At 39.1% G+C, this 19,707-nt stretch overlaps 1 protein-coding gene across 1 annotated transcript in view; it reads left to right on the top strand.

The window, feature by feature from the left end:
- The window catches only part of PDE6A (phosphodiesterase 6A), a 107,950-nt gene that overhangs the window by 20,607 nt on the left and 67,636 nt on the right, over window positions 1-19,707 (top strand). The window contains exons 6-9 of the mRNA XM_056811456.1: window positions 4,639-4,703; window positions 13,170-13,236; window positions 13,491-13,538; window positions 17,677-17,826. Of these exons, the coding sequence (XP_056667434.1) occupies window positions 4,639-4,703; window positions 13,170-13,236; window positions 13,491-13,538; window positions 17,677-17,826 (330 nt within the window). The remainder of the gene's footprint in view (window positions 1-4,638; window positions 4,704-13,169; window positions 13,237-13,490; window positions 13,539-17,676; window positions 17,827-19,707) is intronic.

Below are 19,707 nucleotides of genomic sequence, written 5' to 3'. Positions count from 1 at the left end.
TTCCACTGGGTTATACATGTATTGTTGTTCAAAACCTATTTACATATTATTCATATTTGCAATAGAGTGATCTTTTAAAAATTTATTTAGTTAATTAATTTAGAATATTTTCCATGGTTACATGATTCACATTCTTTCCCTTCCCTCCTCCCTCCTCCGTCCTCCCTCCTGTAGTCAATAAGCAGTTCCATTGGGTTTTACATGTCTCATTGTTAAAACCCTATTTCCATATTATTACTATATGCAATAGAGTGATCATTTGAATTCAACGTCCCCAATCATATCCCCATGGAACTATGTGATGGATCGATTGCACCACAGTGTATCAGTCTCTGTGTACAATGTTCTCCTGGTTCTGCTCCTCTCACTCTGCATCAATTACTGGAGGTCATTCCAGTTCACATGAAATTCCTCCATTTCATTATTCCTTTTAGCACAATAGTATTCCATCACCAACATATACCACAATTTGTTCAGCCATTCCCCAATTGAAGGGCATCTCCTCATTTTCCAGTTTTTTGCCACCACAAAGAGCACAGCTATGAATATTCTCATACATGTCTTTTTCCTTATTATCTCTTTGGGGTACAAACTGTTGTAAGGAAAGTGTTGAAGTTTGCAGAGAGAAGTGGCATGAGACGAGTGGGAAGATTCTGGAACTTTGAAGGGGCATTAGGCTGGGACCCAGGTTGTTAGCTGGCTCTCTGGAGAATCTCTGGAGGTGTTGGCTACAAATTTCCTTGGTGGCTAATCCTGTCCTTTCCTGATTGCTGTTTTGCTTGCTGTAAGTCATGGAGGCATTTCCTGGTGAACCTGATTCATCTGCAGTGGTTGTGAGATTGAGTCTTTTTAGATCTAAGACCTTCCCTGGCCCTAGCAAAACCTTACACAGACCCTTTCCTTAAATCCAACAAAGGGGGTGTTAGTTGAAGATTTTAATTAAGATCAGGGACTGGAGATTTGGGGTTAGGGAGAATTAGAGTAGGGAGTTCACTAAGATGAAATCCCTGTGAAGGGCTATTTAGATCTGGTGGGTATAGGTAGATTGACTTTAGTTTAGATGATCCTAAATCCCCTTTTCACCTCACCTTGTTTATTAAATACAACCATCTGTCCGGTCTGTGTTTATTAGCTCAGGGTCTGGCTCTGCCTGCCCTGGGCTTGGGTAGCCTTCCCAAACTAGGTTATTGGCCTAATTACTATCCCCTGAAACCTAACAGTTATATCAGAACCCAGCAGTGGTACGACTGGATCAAAGGGCAGGCAGTCATTTAAAGCCCTTTGCTCATAGTTCCAAATTGCCCTCCAGACTGGTTGGACCAATTCACAGCTCCACCAACAGGGTATAAGTGTCCCAATTTTGCTACATCCCCTCCAACATTTATCATTTTCCTTTGCTTCCGTATTGACCAGCCTGCTAAGTGTGAGGTGGTACTTCAGACTTGTTTTCATTTGTATTTCTCTAATTATGAGAGATTTAGAACAGTTTTTCATGTGCTTATTGATAGTTTTGATTTCTTCATTTGAGAATTGCCTATTCATGTCCCTTGCTCATTTGTTGATCAGGGAGGGACATTATTCTATTTCTTAAGTTTAAATTTAAAAAAGTCTCTCTCAACTCAGTTGTAAATTACAAGACCAGATGGAACCTAACCAATTAGATATGTCTGAACCCTCTCTTCCCACTCGACATTGGAAATACTCTTTTCTAGCTCTCATCTCTCCTAGTAGTTCATATGAATTTTTCTTTGTAATCATTGTCCAACGTACCTTACCAGCATTTGTGTAATATTGTATGCCCTCCTTCAGGTTGTAAGCTTCTTGAGAGCACAGGCGTTATCAGACTTCATCTTGTATCTAGTACTGTATTTTATAGGCAGCATTGCTTGAGGGCTCCTAAAGAGCAGTTATAGCCATTCCTTCCTTTTCCTCTGTTCCTGATATGTGTTTTCCAGTCTCATTTTATTTTTAAGAAAGTATATTTCTATGTAAGGAAGTCTGTCATGAACTGTATTTGTGACTGATTTAAAGACAGTCACTTGGGTTGTAAACTGGTCTCTTTTTGACAGTTAACAGGGGTGCTCATTGACTACTCCGCCTTAACTTTAAAATCCCAAGTCATTTCTGCATGTTTAATTAGGGTGGAACCTTGGCCCAATAACTGTAAAGCTGCTGAGCTCCTGACCAGGAGTAATGTTTACATTTGACACACTGCTCTCCTTGTCTTCTCTGAAAGCAACTTCTGTTTGCTCAAACATTGACAGGTTCCAAACCCAGTTAGAAAAGCTTTTGCCAGCATTTCTGTAAAGGGTGAGGATTCTTGAGTAGAAACTGATGGTTACCTTAATATTTTTGGTAGTTCCCCAGAAGTCTTCGCACGGAGGACAAGTCAAATGTCCTAGGAAATGAACATTCCGTCATGGAAGAGAAATGGTGTGACTCTAGGAACTCTATTCTCTGAGCCTCCAAAGATGCCTAAGGCAGGCCTTTCCACCCAATAGGCTTTCAAATATTCATCTATTCAGTATAATCCTTTTTAAAAATCCATTTAAAATTTTATTTCATTAAATATTTCCCAATTATGTATGAAACAATTTTACTATTCTTTTTTTAAAAAAACCTAACTTCTGGGTATTGGTTCCAAGGCAGAAGAGCAGTAAGGGCTCAGCAATGGGGGTGAAGTGACTTGTCCAGGGAGCTAGGAAGTGTATGAGTTTAGATTTGAACCCAAGATCTCCCATCTCCAGGCTTGGCTCTCTATCCACTAAGTCACCTAGCTGACACCTTAATAATATTCATTTAAAAATGTTTGAGTTCCAAATTCTTTCTCTCCCTCTTGCTCTTTTCTCACCCCTTGAAAAGGCAAGCCATATGATATCAATTATACATGTGAAGTCAGGTAAAACATGTTTCCATATTAGTCATGTTGCAAAAGAAAACATACACACAAACCAAGAAAAATAAGAAAGTTTTTTTAAAAAGTATGCTTCAATCAGTACTCAGAGTTCACTGGTTTTCTCTCTGGAAGTAGATAGCATTTTTCATCATGGTCCTTTGGAACTCTCTTGGATCATTGTCTTGATCAGAATCGTTAAATCATTCAACACATTTCTTTTTTTTTTTAACCCTTACTTCATGTCTTAGAATCTAGACTAAGAATCAGGTCCAAGGCAGACGAGCAGTAAAGGACAAAGCGTTTGTGGTTAAATAGCTTGCCCAAGGTCATACAATTAGGAAATGTCTTCATGAAGCCAGATTTGAGCCCAGAACCTCCCTTCTCCAGGCCTGGCTCTCTTCCCATTGAGCCACCTCGATGTCCCTCATTCAATACATTTCTAAAGACCTACCCACGTATTTCAAAGGATGTAGGTTCAAGTCTCACCTCTGACACTTATTACCTAGGTGACACTGGACAAGTTACTTAACATTCCTAGAACTCAGTTTTCTCACTTCTAAATGAGAGTGGTGGGCTAGATAACCAGTAGGCTTGGAGGTCCTTTCTAACTCTAGATCCATAATTCTGTGCTTCTTGAGGCAGCTGAGGAGGATGGCATGGTCAGACTTACACCTTAGGAAAATGACCTTAGACAAATTGGAATGGGAAGAGACGCGAAATACATGGAAATAAATGAGATTAGTGCTACACTCCCAGCAAGAGGTGAAGAGGACCTGAATTAGGGTTATAGATATTATAGATTATATGAGTGGAAAGAAGAGGTTTCGAATGGAGATGGAAGAGGTAGATAGAATAGAACTTGGCAACAGATGAAAGGTGAGAGTAGGTGAGGAGTAGAAAATAACTGAGGGTGTAGTAGGTCTCAGGAAGTTGGTGGTGACTGTGATAGTAATAGAGAAGTTCATAAGCAGGCAGTATTTGAGTGGGAAAGGGAATGAGCTCGGTTTTGGAAGTGTTGGATCTGAGATACGAATAGTACATTCAGTCTGAGATGTCCATAAAAGTCTGATCCTGGGGAGTGGTCATGGGATGCCATTTTTCTGGGAGCAAAATTTTAAAAAAGTGTAACCATTTCTCTTGTCTCCCTACAAGAATTTTCACTTTTTCCTTGGAGTCACAGATGCCTGAGATCAAGTCTGGCCTCACACACCCATCATTAACTGTGTGACCCTGGACAAATCACTTATCTGTTTGCCTGTTTCCTCATCTTTAAAATGTGGATAATTACACCCAGCTCTGAAAATTGCCATGAAAATGAAGTGAGATAATAATTATAGCAGGCTTAGCACAATGCCTGGCACATAGTAGGTACTCTATAATTGTAAGTTATTATTATTGTTATTTTCTTCTACCTCTCCCACTCTCAGTAATCTCTTGTCTCACCCTGAAAGCGAGTATACCTTCCATACTCTTTGGCCTGACTCCCATTGACAGCTATCATGTCTTCTGCTCACTTGCTATTCTCCTAGGAGCCAGGTTGGTAGATCCATGGTTCAAAGTTGATACTTTGTTTTGCCATGTCTAGCTTTCATCAAAATTTCCCCCAGGACTAGTTATTTTCTGAAAACCAGATTAAATATAGAATGAGACCGGTTCTATGGGCAGACAATAGTTCCTGTCTCTTTAAAAGTGATGCTGGAGCTCAGGACTCGTCATGGATATTTTTTCTCTCCTTTGTCCAGGAAATCAACTTTTATAAAGTCATCGACTACATCCTCCATGGGAAAGAGGACATTAAAGTAATCCCGTAAGTTTCTGATGAATGTTTTATGGGCCATATAAAGGGATTCTCCTTTGTCAGAGGAGCACGCTACAAATGCTACCATTGAGGCAGCTGGGTGGCTCAGTGAACTGAGAGCCTGTCCTAGAGATGGGATGTCCTGGGTTCAAATGTGACATCAGACACTTTCTCAATGTGTGATCCTGAGGAAGTCACTTTACCTCCATTGCCTAGCTCTTACTCCTATTCTGCCTTGGAACCAATATTTAGTATCAATTCTAAGACAGAAGGTAAAGGTTTAAAATAACATATTTTTTTAAAGTACACGTGCTGCCATGTATAATCAACATCAATGAAAGAAAAAGGAAGGGAGGTAGGACTGTTGATGGCAGGTGTCCTACAAAGGGTGTGAGAAAAAGCAAGGGACATTGCAAGGTTCTTGGCCTTTTTGGCAGCATGGTCCTCTTTGGAAGTCTGGTGAAGCTTATGAAATACATAATATTTTAAAAAATAATATTTTATTTTTCCCCAATTACATATGAAAACAATTTCTTAACATTCTTCCTTTTTATTTGGAGTTTCAAATTCCTTCCCTCTCTTCCTCCCAACTTCTCCCTTCCCTGAGATGGTAAGCAATCTGATAAAGATTTTACATGTGCAATAATGTGAAATGTTTGAAATGTATAATATTACAAAGAAGAGCAATTATATTGAAATACAATTATCAAAAAAAAAAGTTTGTTTTTTTTTTTAAACCAGCTCACCGACCCCAGGCTAAGGTTTTTCTGGTTATAGGATTCTGGACTTGGAATCAAGAAGATGCAGTTTCAGGGGCAGCTGGGTGGCTCAGTGGATGAAGAGCCAGGGCTAGAGATGGGAGGTCCTGGGTTCAAATCTGGCCTCAGACACTTCCTAGCTGTGTGACCCTGGGCAAGTCACTTGACCCCCATTGTCTAGCCCTTAACACTCTTCTGCCTTAGAAACAATAGAGTATAGATTCTAAGATGGAAGATTGGGATTTTTTTAAAGTTTCTAATAATGACCTCTAATTCTTATTAACTGTGTGCCTTTTCCTAGCTCAGTTTCCTGACTTGTAAATTGAACACAATTTTATTATTAGTACTCGCCACACAGGTTTGTTTTAATGATTGGGTAAAATGCTGCAAGTCTTTGTTTTTCCCCTTGATTGGGAATGGGGAAGGCTATACTCTGGGGGTGGCAGTGTTCAGAGCTTTGGTTTTAATGGCGTAGGCATCCTCATCTATAGTGTATCATCTTAGAGAGTTGGGCCTCTGAAGCCACTACCCAAAGAAAGACTGTCACCTCCCTTCAGTCACCCAGTCAGTATGTGTCAGTGATAGGATTTGAACCCAGATCAAGCCATTCTGGGCTCTATCACCACCACTACAACTACTACTATTTCTGGATTCATATAGCACCTACTGTGGGCTATGTATTGTACAGTTATTATCTCATTTGATCCTTACAACAATTGAGAGGTCGGTGCTATTATTATCACAATGTTGCAGCTGAGGAAACTGAGACAAACAGAGGTAAAGTGGCTTGCCGGTGGCCATACAACAAATAAGTGACTGAGCCTAGACTTAAACTCAGATCTTTTGGACAGCAGACCCAGCACTCAGTCTACTACGCCACCTTGCTACTTCCAGCTGCCCTTCTTGCAAAGCTCAAGGAACTCTACAAACAGGGCCAAATTGGTAGCATAGCAGATAGAGTGCCAAGCCTGAAGTTGGGGGGGACCTGGGTTCAAATCTAGCTTCGAACATTTCTTAGCCCTATTACCCTGGGCAAGTCACTTACCCCTTTGCTGTTCTTAGAATAGATACTGCAACAGAAGATAAGGGTTTTAAAAAAGAAAAAAGGAACTCTATAATGCCAGCTATTACTAGTACTTCAATGCCCTTTAATTAATATTAACATTAATTATTTATGCCTGGCAGAGATGGAATCAATGAGACTGATCTCTGTTAGCAGAAGTTAGATAGAGTTCACAAACAGTAAATTTTTTTTTAACCCCTTACCTTCTGTCTTGGAGTCAATACTGTGTATTGGCTCCAAGGCAGAAAAGTGGTAAGGGCTAGGCAATGGGGGTCAAGTGACTTGCCCAGGGTCACACAGCTGGGAAGTGTCTGAGGCCAGATTTGAACCTAGGACCTCCCATCTCCAGGCCTGGCTCTCAATCCACTGTGCTCCCCAGCTGCCCCCCACAAACAGTAATTTAACTTATTTAGAAAAATATTGTTTTTCCTCCATCAGGCAAGAGAGGTTTAAGGAAAAGAGTGGGGGGAGGTGTCAACTGATATTAAAGGCATTTTGGGGGAAAAATACTTTAAAAATTCAAGTCCTCATTTGACAGATTAGGAGATGGAATTTTTAAGAGCTTGTAACTTTCTTAGGGAGAGAGCTGGCAGGGGAGTCCTCAGTCCATGTTGCCTCTCCTCCTGAATTGATCCCCAGGGGATCTTCCCTGTACACTCTCAAACCCATTGGGCCATGGTAAAATGGCACATTGAAGACAGCATTTTGTTTAGTTTGTTTTAAAATATTTATTGATAGGGTTTTTTATATGTCATCTTCATTTCTTTTTCCTTTCTTTTTATTTATTGATTTTCAAATATTTTCCATATTTACATGATTCATTTTCTTCCCCCCACCTTCTTCCCTCCCCACTTCCAGAGCCTACAAGCAATTCCACTGGGTTGTACAAATGTTATTTGATACCTATTTCCATATTATTCATTTTTGCTCTCAAGTGATTTTTTTAAAGGCCTAAACCCCAAATCACATACCCATATACACATGGGATAAGTGATGTGACATGTTTTGTTTTTGCATTTCTACTCCCATAGATCTTTCTCCCAATGTGGACAGCATTCTTTCCCATAAGTCCTTCAGGAATGTCCTGACTTGTTGCATTGCTACTAGTAGCAAAGTCCATTGCGTTGGATTGTTCCACAATACTGTAAATTCTGTGTACAATGTTCTCCTGGTTCTGCTCATTTCATTCTGCTTCAGTTCATGGAGGTTCTCCCAGTTCATATAGAAATCCTCCAGATCATCATTCCTTACATTTTTTTTGAAAAATTTATTTAATTAGTCAATTTAGAACATTTTTCCTTGGTTACAAGAATCATATGCTTTCCCTCCCCTCCTCAACCCATTCCCATAGCTGACACACAATTCCACTGGGTTTTACATGTGTCCTTGATCAGAAGCTATTTCCATGTTCTTGATGTTTGCAGTAGGATGATCATTTAGAGTCTACATCCCCAATCATATCCCCATCTACCCATTTGACCAAGCAGTTGTTTTTCTGTGTTTCTACTCCCACAGTTCTTTCTCTGCATGTGGATAGTGTTCTTTCTCATAAATCCTTCCGAGTTGTTCAGGATCACTGCATTGCCACTAATGGAGAGGTCCATTACATTTGATTGTACCACAGTGTATCAGTCTCTATATATAATGTTCTCCTGGTTCTGTTCCTCTCAACTCTACCTCAGTTCCTGGAGGTCATTCCAGTTCACATGGAATTCCTCCAGTTCATCATTCCTTACAGCTCAATAGTATCCATCACCAACATATACCACAATTTGTTCAGCCATTCCCCAATCAATAGGCATCCCCTCATTTTCCAATTTATTTTGCTACCACAAAGAGCGTGGCTATGAATATTTTTTACAAGTCTTTTTCCTTATTATCTCTTTGGGGTACAAACCCAGAAATGTCATGACTGGATCAAAAGGTATGCATTCTTTACAATTTGCCTTCCAAATTCCAATTCCAAATTGCCTTCCAGAATGGCTGTCTTAATTCCCAACTCTACCAACAATGCATTAGTGTCCCAATTTTGCCATAACCCCTCCAACATTTATTATTTTCCTTTACTGCCATATTGGCTAATCTTCTAGGTGTGAGGTGGTACCTCAGCCTTATTTTGATTTCCATTTCTCCAATTATGAGAGATTTAGAACACTTTTTCCTGTGCTTATTGATAGTTTTGATTTCTTTATCTGAAAACTACCTATTCATTCCCCTTGACCATTTGTCAATTGGAGAATGGCTTGATTTTTTGTACAATTGACTTAGCTTCTTATAAATTTTAGAAATGAGACCTTTGTCAGAGGTTTTTATTATAAAATTTCCCCCCAATTTGTTGCTTCTCTTCTAATTTTGGTTGCATTGGTTTTATTTGTACAGAGACCTTTTAATTTAATATAATCAAAATTATTCATTTTACATTTTGTAGTGTTCTCTATCTCCTCCTTGGTCTTAAATTCCTTCCTTTCCCATAGACTTTCATTTCTAAATAGGGTAATCCACTCCCCAATACAAAGAGCCATCCCTTTTGACAAAGAACATGAGTAACAAAGGAATCAATTTAAAAAACTAACCAACATATCAGCCAAGTCTAATGGTATATGCTGTTCTGTTACCAACAATCCCCTATCTTCTTTGTAAAAAAAAAAAACCATCCTTGGGTATTGAAAGAATTAGAGTTGTTATTTTATTTCCCCTCAGCTTCACTCAGTCAAATTCTAAAGATGATGGGAGGGGTAGCTGGGTAACATGATAGAATTGGGTTCAAATTTAGCTTTAGATATTTCCAAATTGTGTGACCTGGACAAGTCACTTAACTCCCATTATCTAGCCCATGCCCTTCTGTCTTAAAGTTGTTACCAAGACAGAAAGAGTTTTTTGTTTTTGTTTTTATTTTTTTAAAGGACAATGGGGGGGAGGGGTAGCTGGGTAGCTCAGTGGATTGAGAGCCAGACCTGGGGATGAGAGATCCTCAATTCAAATCTGGCCTCAGACACTTCCTAGCTGTATGACTCTGGGCAAGTTACTTAACCCCCATTGCCTAGCCCATACCACTCTTCAACCCTGGAAGCAATAAACAGTATTGATTCTAAGGCAAAAGGTAAGGATTTTAAAAATAAATAAATAAAAGAATGATGGGGAAAATGAAAAAGATGCCACAAGACTGAAGGACTAATATCTTGATCTCCAAAAAAGAGAATAGAATAAAGTCTACAAACTCTAGACTGGGGAATGGTTCTGATTCCTAGGAAATTTTTAGAATGGATCATTATACAACAGCTGTTAAAAATCTTGAAAGGGAAGCAATGAGACCAAAGAGTCTGAGTGCCTTCATCAAGAATAAATACATCATGGCAGATCCTAAACTATTAGATAAGGGAAATCCTATGGATATAGTTTATGTAGATTTTACTTAAGTTTTGATGAAGTATTTCAAACCATTTTTTTCTTTTTTCTTTTAAAATCCTTACCTTCTCTCTTAGACTTGATACTAAGTATTGGTTCCAAGGCAGAAGAGCAGTAAGAGCTAGGCAATAGAAATTGTGACTTGCCCAGGGTCCCAGAGCTAAGGAGAGTCTAAGGTCAGATTTTAACTCAAGACCTTTGGCTCCAGACTTGGCTCTCTATTCACTGAGCTGCCTAGCTGCCCCTGTCTTATGCCATTCTCATGGAGAATGTGGAAAGAGATGGATAAGACAACCAAAAAATCAGAAGAATTCAGAACTGGTTGGATGACTGCACTCAAATAGTCATTGTTGATGGCTCAAAGTCAATGTGACAATGGTGTCTGGTGGAATGACCCAGGAATCTGTGCTTGATCCAATATTGTTCAACATTTTTATCAATGATTTGGATAAATCAATTTCTTGGATGACATGTCTCTCAAATTTAATGAGCATGTATCAATCATGGACAATTGTTTCAGAATCACAGTACTGAGAAATGTAAAGGGAAGTCTGTAGCATTTAAGACTACGAGCCCCCACCCTACCCCTGCCTGACACACACACAAAATCAGCTGTAAAGTAGCCACTTCTAGTTAAGAGAATAGAGATATTGTCAGCAAGGAATTAGGAAAGTACAAAGGAGGAAGGAAAAGCACCAGAATTTGTATCTGAATTCCCATCCAAAAGAGAGTTGAGGATCTGCATTTTCTTTTATGGGAATTTCACTCTTGACCACTAGGCTCTGGTTAGTCACTTCTAAGTCAATTTATGCAGTTTTAAGGGATCTTTTTGTGATATTTAGAAGGAGGGCCCTGTTTCTATTTTAGTTTGACATCAGTGGGCTAGAAGATTAGGCTAAATCTATTAAGAAAAAAATTCAGGGGGCAGCTGAGTATCTCTGTGGATTGAGAGCCAGGCCTAGAGACGGGAAGTCCTAGGTTCAAATCTGGCCTCAGACACTTCCCAGCTGTGTGACCCTGGGCAAGTCACTTGACCCTCATTGCCTAGCCCTTACAGTCCTTCTGCCTTGGAAGAAATACACAGTATTGATTCCAAGATGGAAGGTAAGGGTTTAAAAAAAATTCAACAGAAGTAAATTTAAAGCTTCACATTTGGATACAAAATGTACTCAAGATGGAGGAAGCATGGTTTGATAGAATTTTTTCTAGAAAAGGTCTAAAGGAAAGTTCTTTCTGTTTCTCTCTTTCTCTGTTGCTGTGGGGTGGGCCAGCCTCCCACAGGGGATGGAGTCTTGGAGGTGGGAAGGTGTTGGCGGAATGATGGATGGGACAAAGCTTTCACATTCAACCCACAGCACAGGTTTCAGAAGATTAACTGCTCCACCTTGACTGAGGCCTGGCTTTATTTTATACCCTCATGATCACACATCTACTTGGCACACAGTTTCATTCTCAACATACATGTTTCCATAGAACCTAACAACAGACAGGAAGCCTAGATAGTCAACAAAATATTGTTGCTAAGTGCAGCATCAGAGGGTAGAATCGACATGACCCAGATATAGGTTAGGGAATTCAGAGCACGGATTTGCCAAAAGTTTTTATGCCTAGAAAAGAGGGTCCTATCTAAGTGGGTATATAAGAATCCTTAGGTTTAATTTTGTAATTGGGCTCTCCTGGTAATATCCAAGGGGAACAGAGTGGGACATTTGTATTAACCCTGCAAACATGTTGCTTTCATTTATTTTTCCTGGGGCTAAGTAGGAATAATAATCATAATAATAAGGGGATTTTAATAAGGAAAATCACTTAGGGGGGTTTCAGTGGGTGTTTCCATCCTTCCTGGGGACTGCTTTGCAGTCCCCGGTTTCCACATGGACAGTGTCAAACAGCGTGGTCTTTGATGGCTCCTGGCACTCTGTCTCTCTCTTTATCTCTCTGTCTCTCCCCTGTGTTCTCTTTTTCTCCCTTTTCCCCTCTCCCTCCTATCTCCTCCCCTCTCCTTCTGTTCTATATTCTTTTTCCTATATTCGCTCTCTCCTCCCTCCTCCCTCCTCTCTTTTCTCTGTCTCTTTGTCTCTGTCCTCTCTGTCCTAGAGATCCTCTCATTCTTCTAGAGATCACACAAAGACTCCTATCTGCACTGAAATCATCACTGTTCTCTTCATCTCAGTTAAATATACTCCAACCTCTTTTTACCCTTAGGTAGATATATGTACATGAACACAAACACATACATATACATATATGAGATACATGAGCATACAAAAATATTATATATATGTGAATATACATATATAAAACCAGACCTGTGATTTCATCTCCCTGGGGGGCTCCTGGTGAGGAACTTCCTCTATCAAAGCAAATCAGCACCTTCTCTGCATCTTATGCGATTGCTGGGGAGACTAAGAGATTAATAAATTCTGCTAACATCACACAGTCAGTGTCCCAATTTTGCCACACCCCCTCCAATATTTATTAATTTCCTTTACTGTCATGTTAGCCAATCTGCTAGGTGTGAGGTGATACCTCAGAGTTGTTTTGATTTGCATTTCTCTAATCCGGAGGGATTTAGAATGCTTTTTCATGTGATTATTGACAGTTTTGATTTTTTCACCTGAGAATTGCCTATTCATGTCCCTTGACCAATTGTCAATTGGGGACATTATTCTATTTCTTAAATTTAAATTTAAAAAAATCTCTCAACTCAGTTGTAAATTACAAGACCAGATGGAACCTAACCAATTAGATATGTCTGAGGCAAGACTTGAACCAAGGTCTTCCTGACGCCAAGGTTAACTCTCTTTTCATTGCACCAGTCTTTTTGTAGCACTACTGTTCATTCTTCCACTAAATAAATAAGGAAGACTTGGGATCTGGGCCAAATTGCTGGGCCTGGCCAGGTGCTACAGCTATACTGTTTGTAGTTAAAACTGCTGCCAAGATAACCATGGATATCCTGTATAAAATATATAGAAAAAATGATTTAATGTGCATGTGTCTATCACGTACAACTGTTTCAGTATCATATTATTGAGATATTTAAAGGGAAGTCTGTAGCCTTTAAGATAAAGAGCATGAAAAAATATCATTTGGAACATAGGCACTTCTAGTCAAGAGAATAGAGGTATTATCAGTGAGAAGGAAAAAAAAAGCAAAAGAGGAAGGAAAAGTACTAGTAATAGTAGAGTTTGTATCTGAACTCCCATCTAAAAGAGAAGTCAAAATCTGCTTTTTTTTCTTTGCCAGGAATCCTGCTCCTGACCACTGGGCTCTGGTTAGTGGTCTCCCAACATATGTTGCCCAGAATGGCCTGGTGAGTGTGGGGCTAAGATGAGAGATGCCACTCCCTGAAAGAAAGATGATTTGGGATCAGAGTGGGGAAAATGATGGGGAGTTGCCCAGCCTCCTTCAAGTGTCCCAGTATTTCCTTAGTCTCACTGTAGTATGCAAGAACTGAAATTGGAGGTAGGTAGGGGTAGGGCTGGATAAGGATGCTGTTGCTCTCCCCTTCCTGGTCCTCTCTCATGGACCTTTCAGAATCACCATGTTTCTCTTTGTGGTTTTCAGATTTGCAATATCATGAATGCCTCTGCAGAAGACTTTTTCAATTTCCAGGTAGGTCACTTTTCTCTTCTCCAGGAGAAGGCTTTGCAATGATTTTTTTTTTCCTAACGGGATATTTAGAAAGATCTTTGTGGGAGATAACCTGCTTGAGAGGTCACCTTTACAAAGTTGGGAAGGCCAGTAAAGGGAGCTGGTAAAGGAGTAAGACCCCTTAAGTTTCCTAGGGGGTATCATTATTATGGCTGTTGTTGTCAAGTTGTTTCAGTTGTGTCTGACTCTTCATGACCTTATTTGTTTTTTTTTATTGTTGTTTTGTTTTGTTTAAAAAAACAAACAAACACTGGAGTGGTTTGCCATTTCCTTCTCCAATTCATTTTACAGATGAGGAACTGAGGCAAACAGGTTAAGTGAATTGCCCAGGGTCACACATCTAGTAAATGTCTGAAACCAGATCCGAACCCACGAGGATGAGTCTTTCTGACTCCAGGCTCAGCACATTATCCCCCTTGCCACCTAACTGCCCCCTTTTTGCCTCTGCCCTGTGCCTAAATGATCTTCCCTTCTCATTTCTACCAAGGCTCAGCTCAAAGCTACCTCCTAGAAGATGTCTTTCCTGGCTTCCCCAGTTGTTAGTACTCTACTTTTACCAAAGATAAATAAATAAATGCTAAAAATTTCCTACCAATTTTTAATATTTTAAAATTAACTTTTATATTATATTATATATATATATTATATTTTAACATTTACTTATCTGTGTACATGTTCTTCTCTTCAGTGAAATGTAAGTTCTTTGAAAGCAGAGACTATTTTGTCTTCTCGGTGCCAAGCAGAACTCCTGATGCAAAAGGCATAAACAAATATTTTTAAAACCTTAATTTAATTTCATTCTCTGAAGAACAATGTAGGTTAAATTTTCTGCAAATCATCTACCCTTCCTAAATTTCATGTACAGTATAAGGCTGGCCTAGATTAGCTGATAAATACCTGCAAAAAATAATAAAGGGATAACTATAACAGAAAAAAGGTAACTTTCTAGATTTAAATTTTTATGGATTTTTAAAAGTTTTTTTAATCGTATGATAATATTCCAATAAACCTTGTCCTTGCTCCTCTTGAATCTTCCCATGTGTCAAAGAAAATGTTAAATAAAACCCAAGCATCAAAGTCATCTTATCTAATAGATTAATAGATGCTTGTTGATTGACTCATTGGTAGTATTTGTCTCTGTCCCATACCTAATAGTCCCACAGCCACTGCTAAGATGGGAAAAGTATGCTTCATCACTTATTCCAGTGGCCCTCTAAGGGTGTGCCTCGAGTTTCATTGGATACGCCTTGAAAGTTCTTTCCACACTCATAGATTTCTACACTCCCCATTTTCTCCTAGCTGCTGTTTGTGGCCTGCTGTCAATGTTGTAAAGACAACTCTATCCATGGAGGTGCAAAGCCCTTTGAGTCCTGAGTTAGTGAAGGAAGAAGAGAATGAAGAGGGATGAGAGAGAGATCCTAAGGCTTAGGTAATGGGTCCTCTCCCAGCTTTTTTTTTTTTTTTGGCTAATTGAAACACTTAGCTTGCTCTTTCATGAACCACCCACTAAAATCCAGTGAGTTAATCCATTTAATCTGAGTTCAGCTAGGTAGTAAGTATAGTGGATAAACCTAATTACTAGCTATATATAATTACTCTTTGTCTCAGTTTACTCATCTGTACAATGGGGATAGCATCTACCTCCCAGGGTTGTTGTGAACACCAAATGAGATAATAAATTATAAAGTGCTTAGCACAGTGCCTGGAATTATGCAGCCTCATTATTATATAAAAGTTATTATTATTATTTATGTTGACTCTCAATCAGCTCCAAGTGCCAAGTCCTTCTACATCTTTAAGGTTCATCTGGGATTGTCTGATTTTAAATATATATATATATATATATGTACATACATACATATATATATATAAATATACATAAATATATACATAATATACATAAAATATACATAATATAAATAAATAAATAAAATATACATAAATATATATATATATATTTGTGGGGATCGATTGCTTGCCACAGCATGAGGTAAGTGAGGGCAGTTCATATGAATTATCTGTTTGTTATCAGAGCTGCTCATCCTTGTGAATGAAGACAGCCAAGGAGAGTCTCCTCAGGATTGTACTTGGGTACCTTTTGGGGGTTCACCTGAGTGCTTATCTCTTTGAGGGATGGAAATTTCTGTGTGTGTATGTCTCTGTCTGTCTCTCGGTGTGTTTCCCTTCCCTTTCATCATTTAAAAAATTAATTTACTTTTGATTTTTTCTTTCCTAATTGTACTTTAGGCTTGGGATAGATCCTTATAAGCTTTAAGGCAGGAGTAAACCCGGAATAATTTTGTAAAACTGTCGAATTTATATAATTAGCTGTTGGGAATGGACATGCATTTCTGATCCATCAACTTATGGGAGGTCTTTCACAAAAGACTTAGTTTGAGGAGGGTGTAGAACTGTGCATCATGTACATTATTGGGACACTAAATGCAAGGCATTAGAGAAGGCAAACAAGAGGAGACCAGCCATTGGAGCCTTTCCAGTTCTCCAGAGAGCCATCCAGAAATAAGTTTTAGGATCAACACGCCCAGGGGTTCCTTGGTTTGGTTTTCTGGGGCAGCAAATGCTTAACTGGTAGCCTGAACTTAAGGAGGACTGAGGTGGGATGTTTTCTAATCAACCTGAAGAACTATTGTCTGAGGTTTATTAAAGCAGAGTCCCTACAGAGTATGGGCATGCCCTCTGGCAGCTTGTTAGAGAACAAAAGGCAACTGCAGGCTATATCTCAGTGTCAGAAGCTAGACTAAGATGAATTAGTGAGTTGGGATTCACAACTTGGCCCTTCCTAAGTGATGGGTTACAGACACTGAAACTGCCTCCAAAATGTTTTGGCTGGCTGGGACTCAAAGAAGGATGGACGCTAGTAAGAGAAGGCCCTTCTCTGTATTGGCCTATAAAAAGAATTATGAAAGAACTCTATTCTTTTTTTTTTTAACTATTCTTCTTTGTTGGAATAACAGTCCAGAGAATAATGAGGGGAAAGACTATGTACAAGACAATCACCTTGAGGCAAAAGAACATGCATGTGCTCAACCAATTTTTTCTAAGCACAGTTCAGAGACCCAAGATGTAATAATGGACTTTCCAAGCCCAAGGCATGGTAGTACTTGCAGCATCGATATTGACTCAAGGGGTTCTGGATAAGCACATGGCAGAGACAGGCATGTGGTTACCCAGGTGATCAGACAAGGGAGTGGGTCTTGATTTCCTAGATAACTTGTATATACTGTTCTCTTTTCTCTGCATGAGTTCATGAAGCCATTTATTAATTTTTAACCCTTATTTTCCATTTTAGAATCATTACCATGTATTGGTTCCAAGGCAGAAGAGTGGTAAAGGCTGGGTCTGAAGTCAGATTTGTACCTAGGATCTCCTGTCTCAAAACCTTGCTCTCAATCCACTGAGCCACCTAGCTGCCCCCAGACCATTTATTTTTTGCTATCTTGGCAGTAGACTATTAAATTATATCTGAAATTCAACTCTCCTTGAGTTGGGAGGGACATTAGAGAAATAACCATTTATTTAGATATCAAATTGACTATAGCTGTGTTTCCCAGACAGCTTGACAGCATGTTATAATTGAAAAAATACTGAGGAGCTGCCCACAGCATCCAAACTCGGCCTTTACCACCCATAGATTCTACTGTTTTTTAATTAATAAAGAAACTAACTAGGTTTTAGCATTGGGGATGAGAGGAGGAGAAAAGGAGGAGGAGGAAAAAGAGGAAGATTAAGTTTTGGTATAAGGATGTAGAACAAAGCATGATCTCTTTTATTTAATTCCATAGTTTAGTGGCCATGCATTTCCTTGAACTTGCTTTTCTAGGTATTGGCATCAGGCCTTTCACTTCTCTGAGAGCCTCTGGAATAAATGACCATGCACATTTGGCTTATAGAGCTTCTTGCTGTCTTGAATCATACACACTGTCACAGACTTTGGGGGGAGTAAAATGAGCAAACTCCAACCTAGTCTGATCCAGCGCAATTGGATAATTCTTGAAGGCATTCAAATGGCTCCTGATATTGGTCTGATGATCTTTGCAAACAAGTATGGGAATAACCATAACCTCCTTGCTTTATGTAGCAAGAACCTCTCGATGAATCTGGATGGATGATTAAAAACGTCCTCTCGATGCCTATAGTCAACAAGAAGGAAGAAATTGTTGGAGTGGCTACATTTTACAATCGAAAAGATGGCAAGCCCTTCGATGAAATGGATGAGACACTCATGGAGGTATCTCTCCAATCTCCCTATCCTGTCTTCTCCCTTTCTGAACTTTTCCTGTGAATGAGCAGGAAGAGTGTGGGCAGCAAAATGGTTCAGAAAAGCGACCTATAGTCACCCTGCAGAATGATCCCACGTCTACTTGGGGGCAAGAGAATGGGTTGGAACATATTGTACAGAAATGAAGAGAACAGTGATGATTTCCAAGCAGATAGGGATCTTTCTGTGATCTTTTGGCTCTACAGGGACATTGTGGTATTGTGATACAGGCATTAGGAAGGCTTGATGCATGTCTCCATAAAACATGGGTGAAAGGGAAGTCAAGCCTGAGACATGACCCCATTCTGTTCTCTGAGAAACACTTAATAATATGCTCCTTGAAATTTCCTAAGCAGAAGGAGCTCCCTGAGAATATAGCAAAGAAAGGGCACCCAGAAATGAAGATGAGAAGGGTAACAGAGAAGGGAGAGAGGAAAAGACCTTGATTGATGTCTTTTCCAAGAACTTGTGTTGCTAATTTCAGAGAAGGTCCCTGTCCCAAAATATATCCCCCTGTCCCCTCTCATCTCCACTCCCTTATACTGCCTGATCCCCCTCCCCAATTCCCTCAATCAATGATTCATCAGGACCAACATGCAATCCCTTGAGAGAGTTATAGCTAGGCAGCTAATTCAGTGAATTCATACATAAATATGAAATATACTAGGAATTAGTGTTAGGGTGTGTGATGGACAGAGAGGTGCTTCAGAGCTCAGAGAGGGTCAGGGCTAGAAGTCCTGAGGAAGGAAAGAATGGTGGGCATCACAGACCTTTGGACTCCTAGGGGTAGTTTGCCATCATTGTGTCCTGGGTTAAATAAGAAAGATTGTTAAGAACCAAGTACATAGGTTACAGTTCTGGTGCACTCCCTATTCTATCTCCCTCCTTATTTCCTCTCCACCCCACCTAGAAAAAAAGAGTGACAGATGAGGGAGAGAAAAGGCGTTTTCTCTCATTCTAGAACAGGCATTAAATAAACTATTTCCTTTCCTATCTGAAATTTGTCTCTACTTGAGAAACTCTCTGTTCCCTTGGAAAATTTTAGAAATTTAGAAATTTAGAAAAGAACTCAGAGGTATTATAGTAGTAAAGAGTAAAATATGTCTTTTTCAACATCCCAAGCAAGTGATCAAATTCCACTTGGAGTCACCTAGTGATGGGGGAGTGATGTACTCTTGTTTGTAATAGTCCTAAAGTTTAGAATTTTTTTCCCTTAACTTGAAGCTTTTAAATAAACAAAGCCAATCCATATATAATAAGACAGTATTCAAACATGAGGGAAAAATGTTTGCAGATAAAATAAAATTTCCCAGATAAGGTTTTGATATCCAGAAATATATAAGACCTAAAATCATTTCTTCAATCTACAAATAGTCAAAGGATACAAACAATTTTCAGAAGAATTGCAAACTATTAACAATATATGACATAATGTTCCAAATGATTAAAATAAAAAAGAAACACATATCAAAATAACCCTAAAGTTTCCACTTCAGGAAACTGACAAATATTACAAAAGAGGGAAATAGTCAGTCTTTGGAGGATTGATACACTAATGCATTGTTGGTAGAGTTGGAGGATTAGTGTAGTCATTTCAGAAAGCAATTTGGAATAATCAAATAAAATTACTAAGATGTCCTCACGAAGGAACCCAGAGATCCCACTGCCAGAAATGGATCCAAAAGAGATAATTAACAAAAAAGAAAGGATCTGTACATAAAATATTTATAGCAACACTTTTTGTGATAGCAAAGAAAGGAAAACGATGTGGTATATAAATTTAATGGAAAATTATTGTTAATTAAGAAATGAACAGGAAGAACAAAGCTATGATATCATGTTATAATAATT

This window comes from Monodelphis domestica, chromosome 1 (genome assembly GCF_027887165.1).
Source record: "Monodelphis domestica isolate mMonDom1 chromosome 1, mMonDom1.pri, whole genome shotgun sequence".
In the NCBI taxonomy this organism is placed as follows: Eukaryota; Metazoa; Chordata; class Mammalia; order Didelphimorphia; family Didelphidae; genus Monodelphis; species Monodelphis domestica.
Note: the sequence above shows the minus strand (reverse complement) of the source record. Positions and strands in the feature narration are given on the sequence as shown.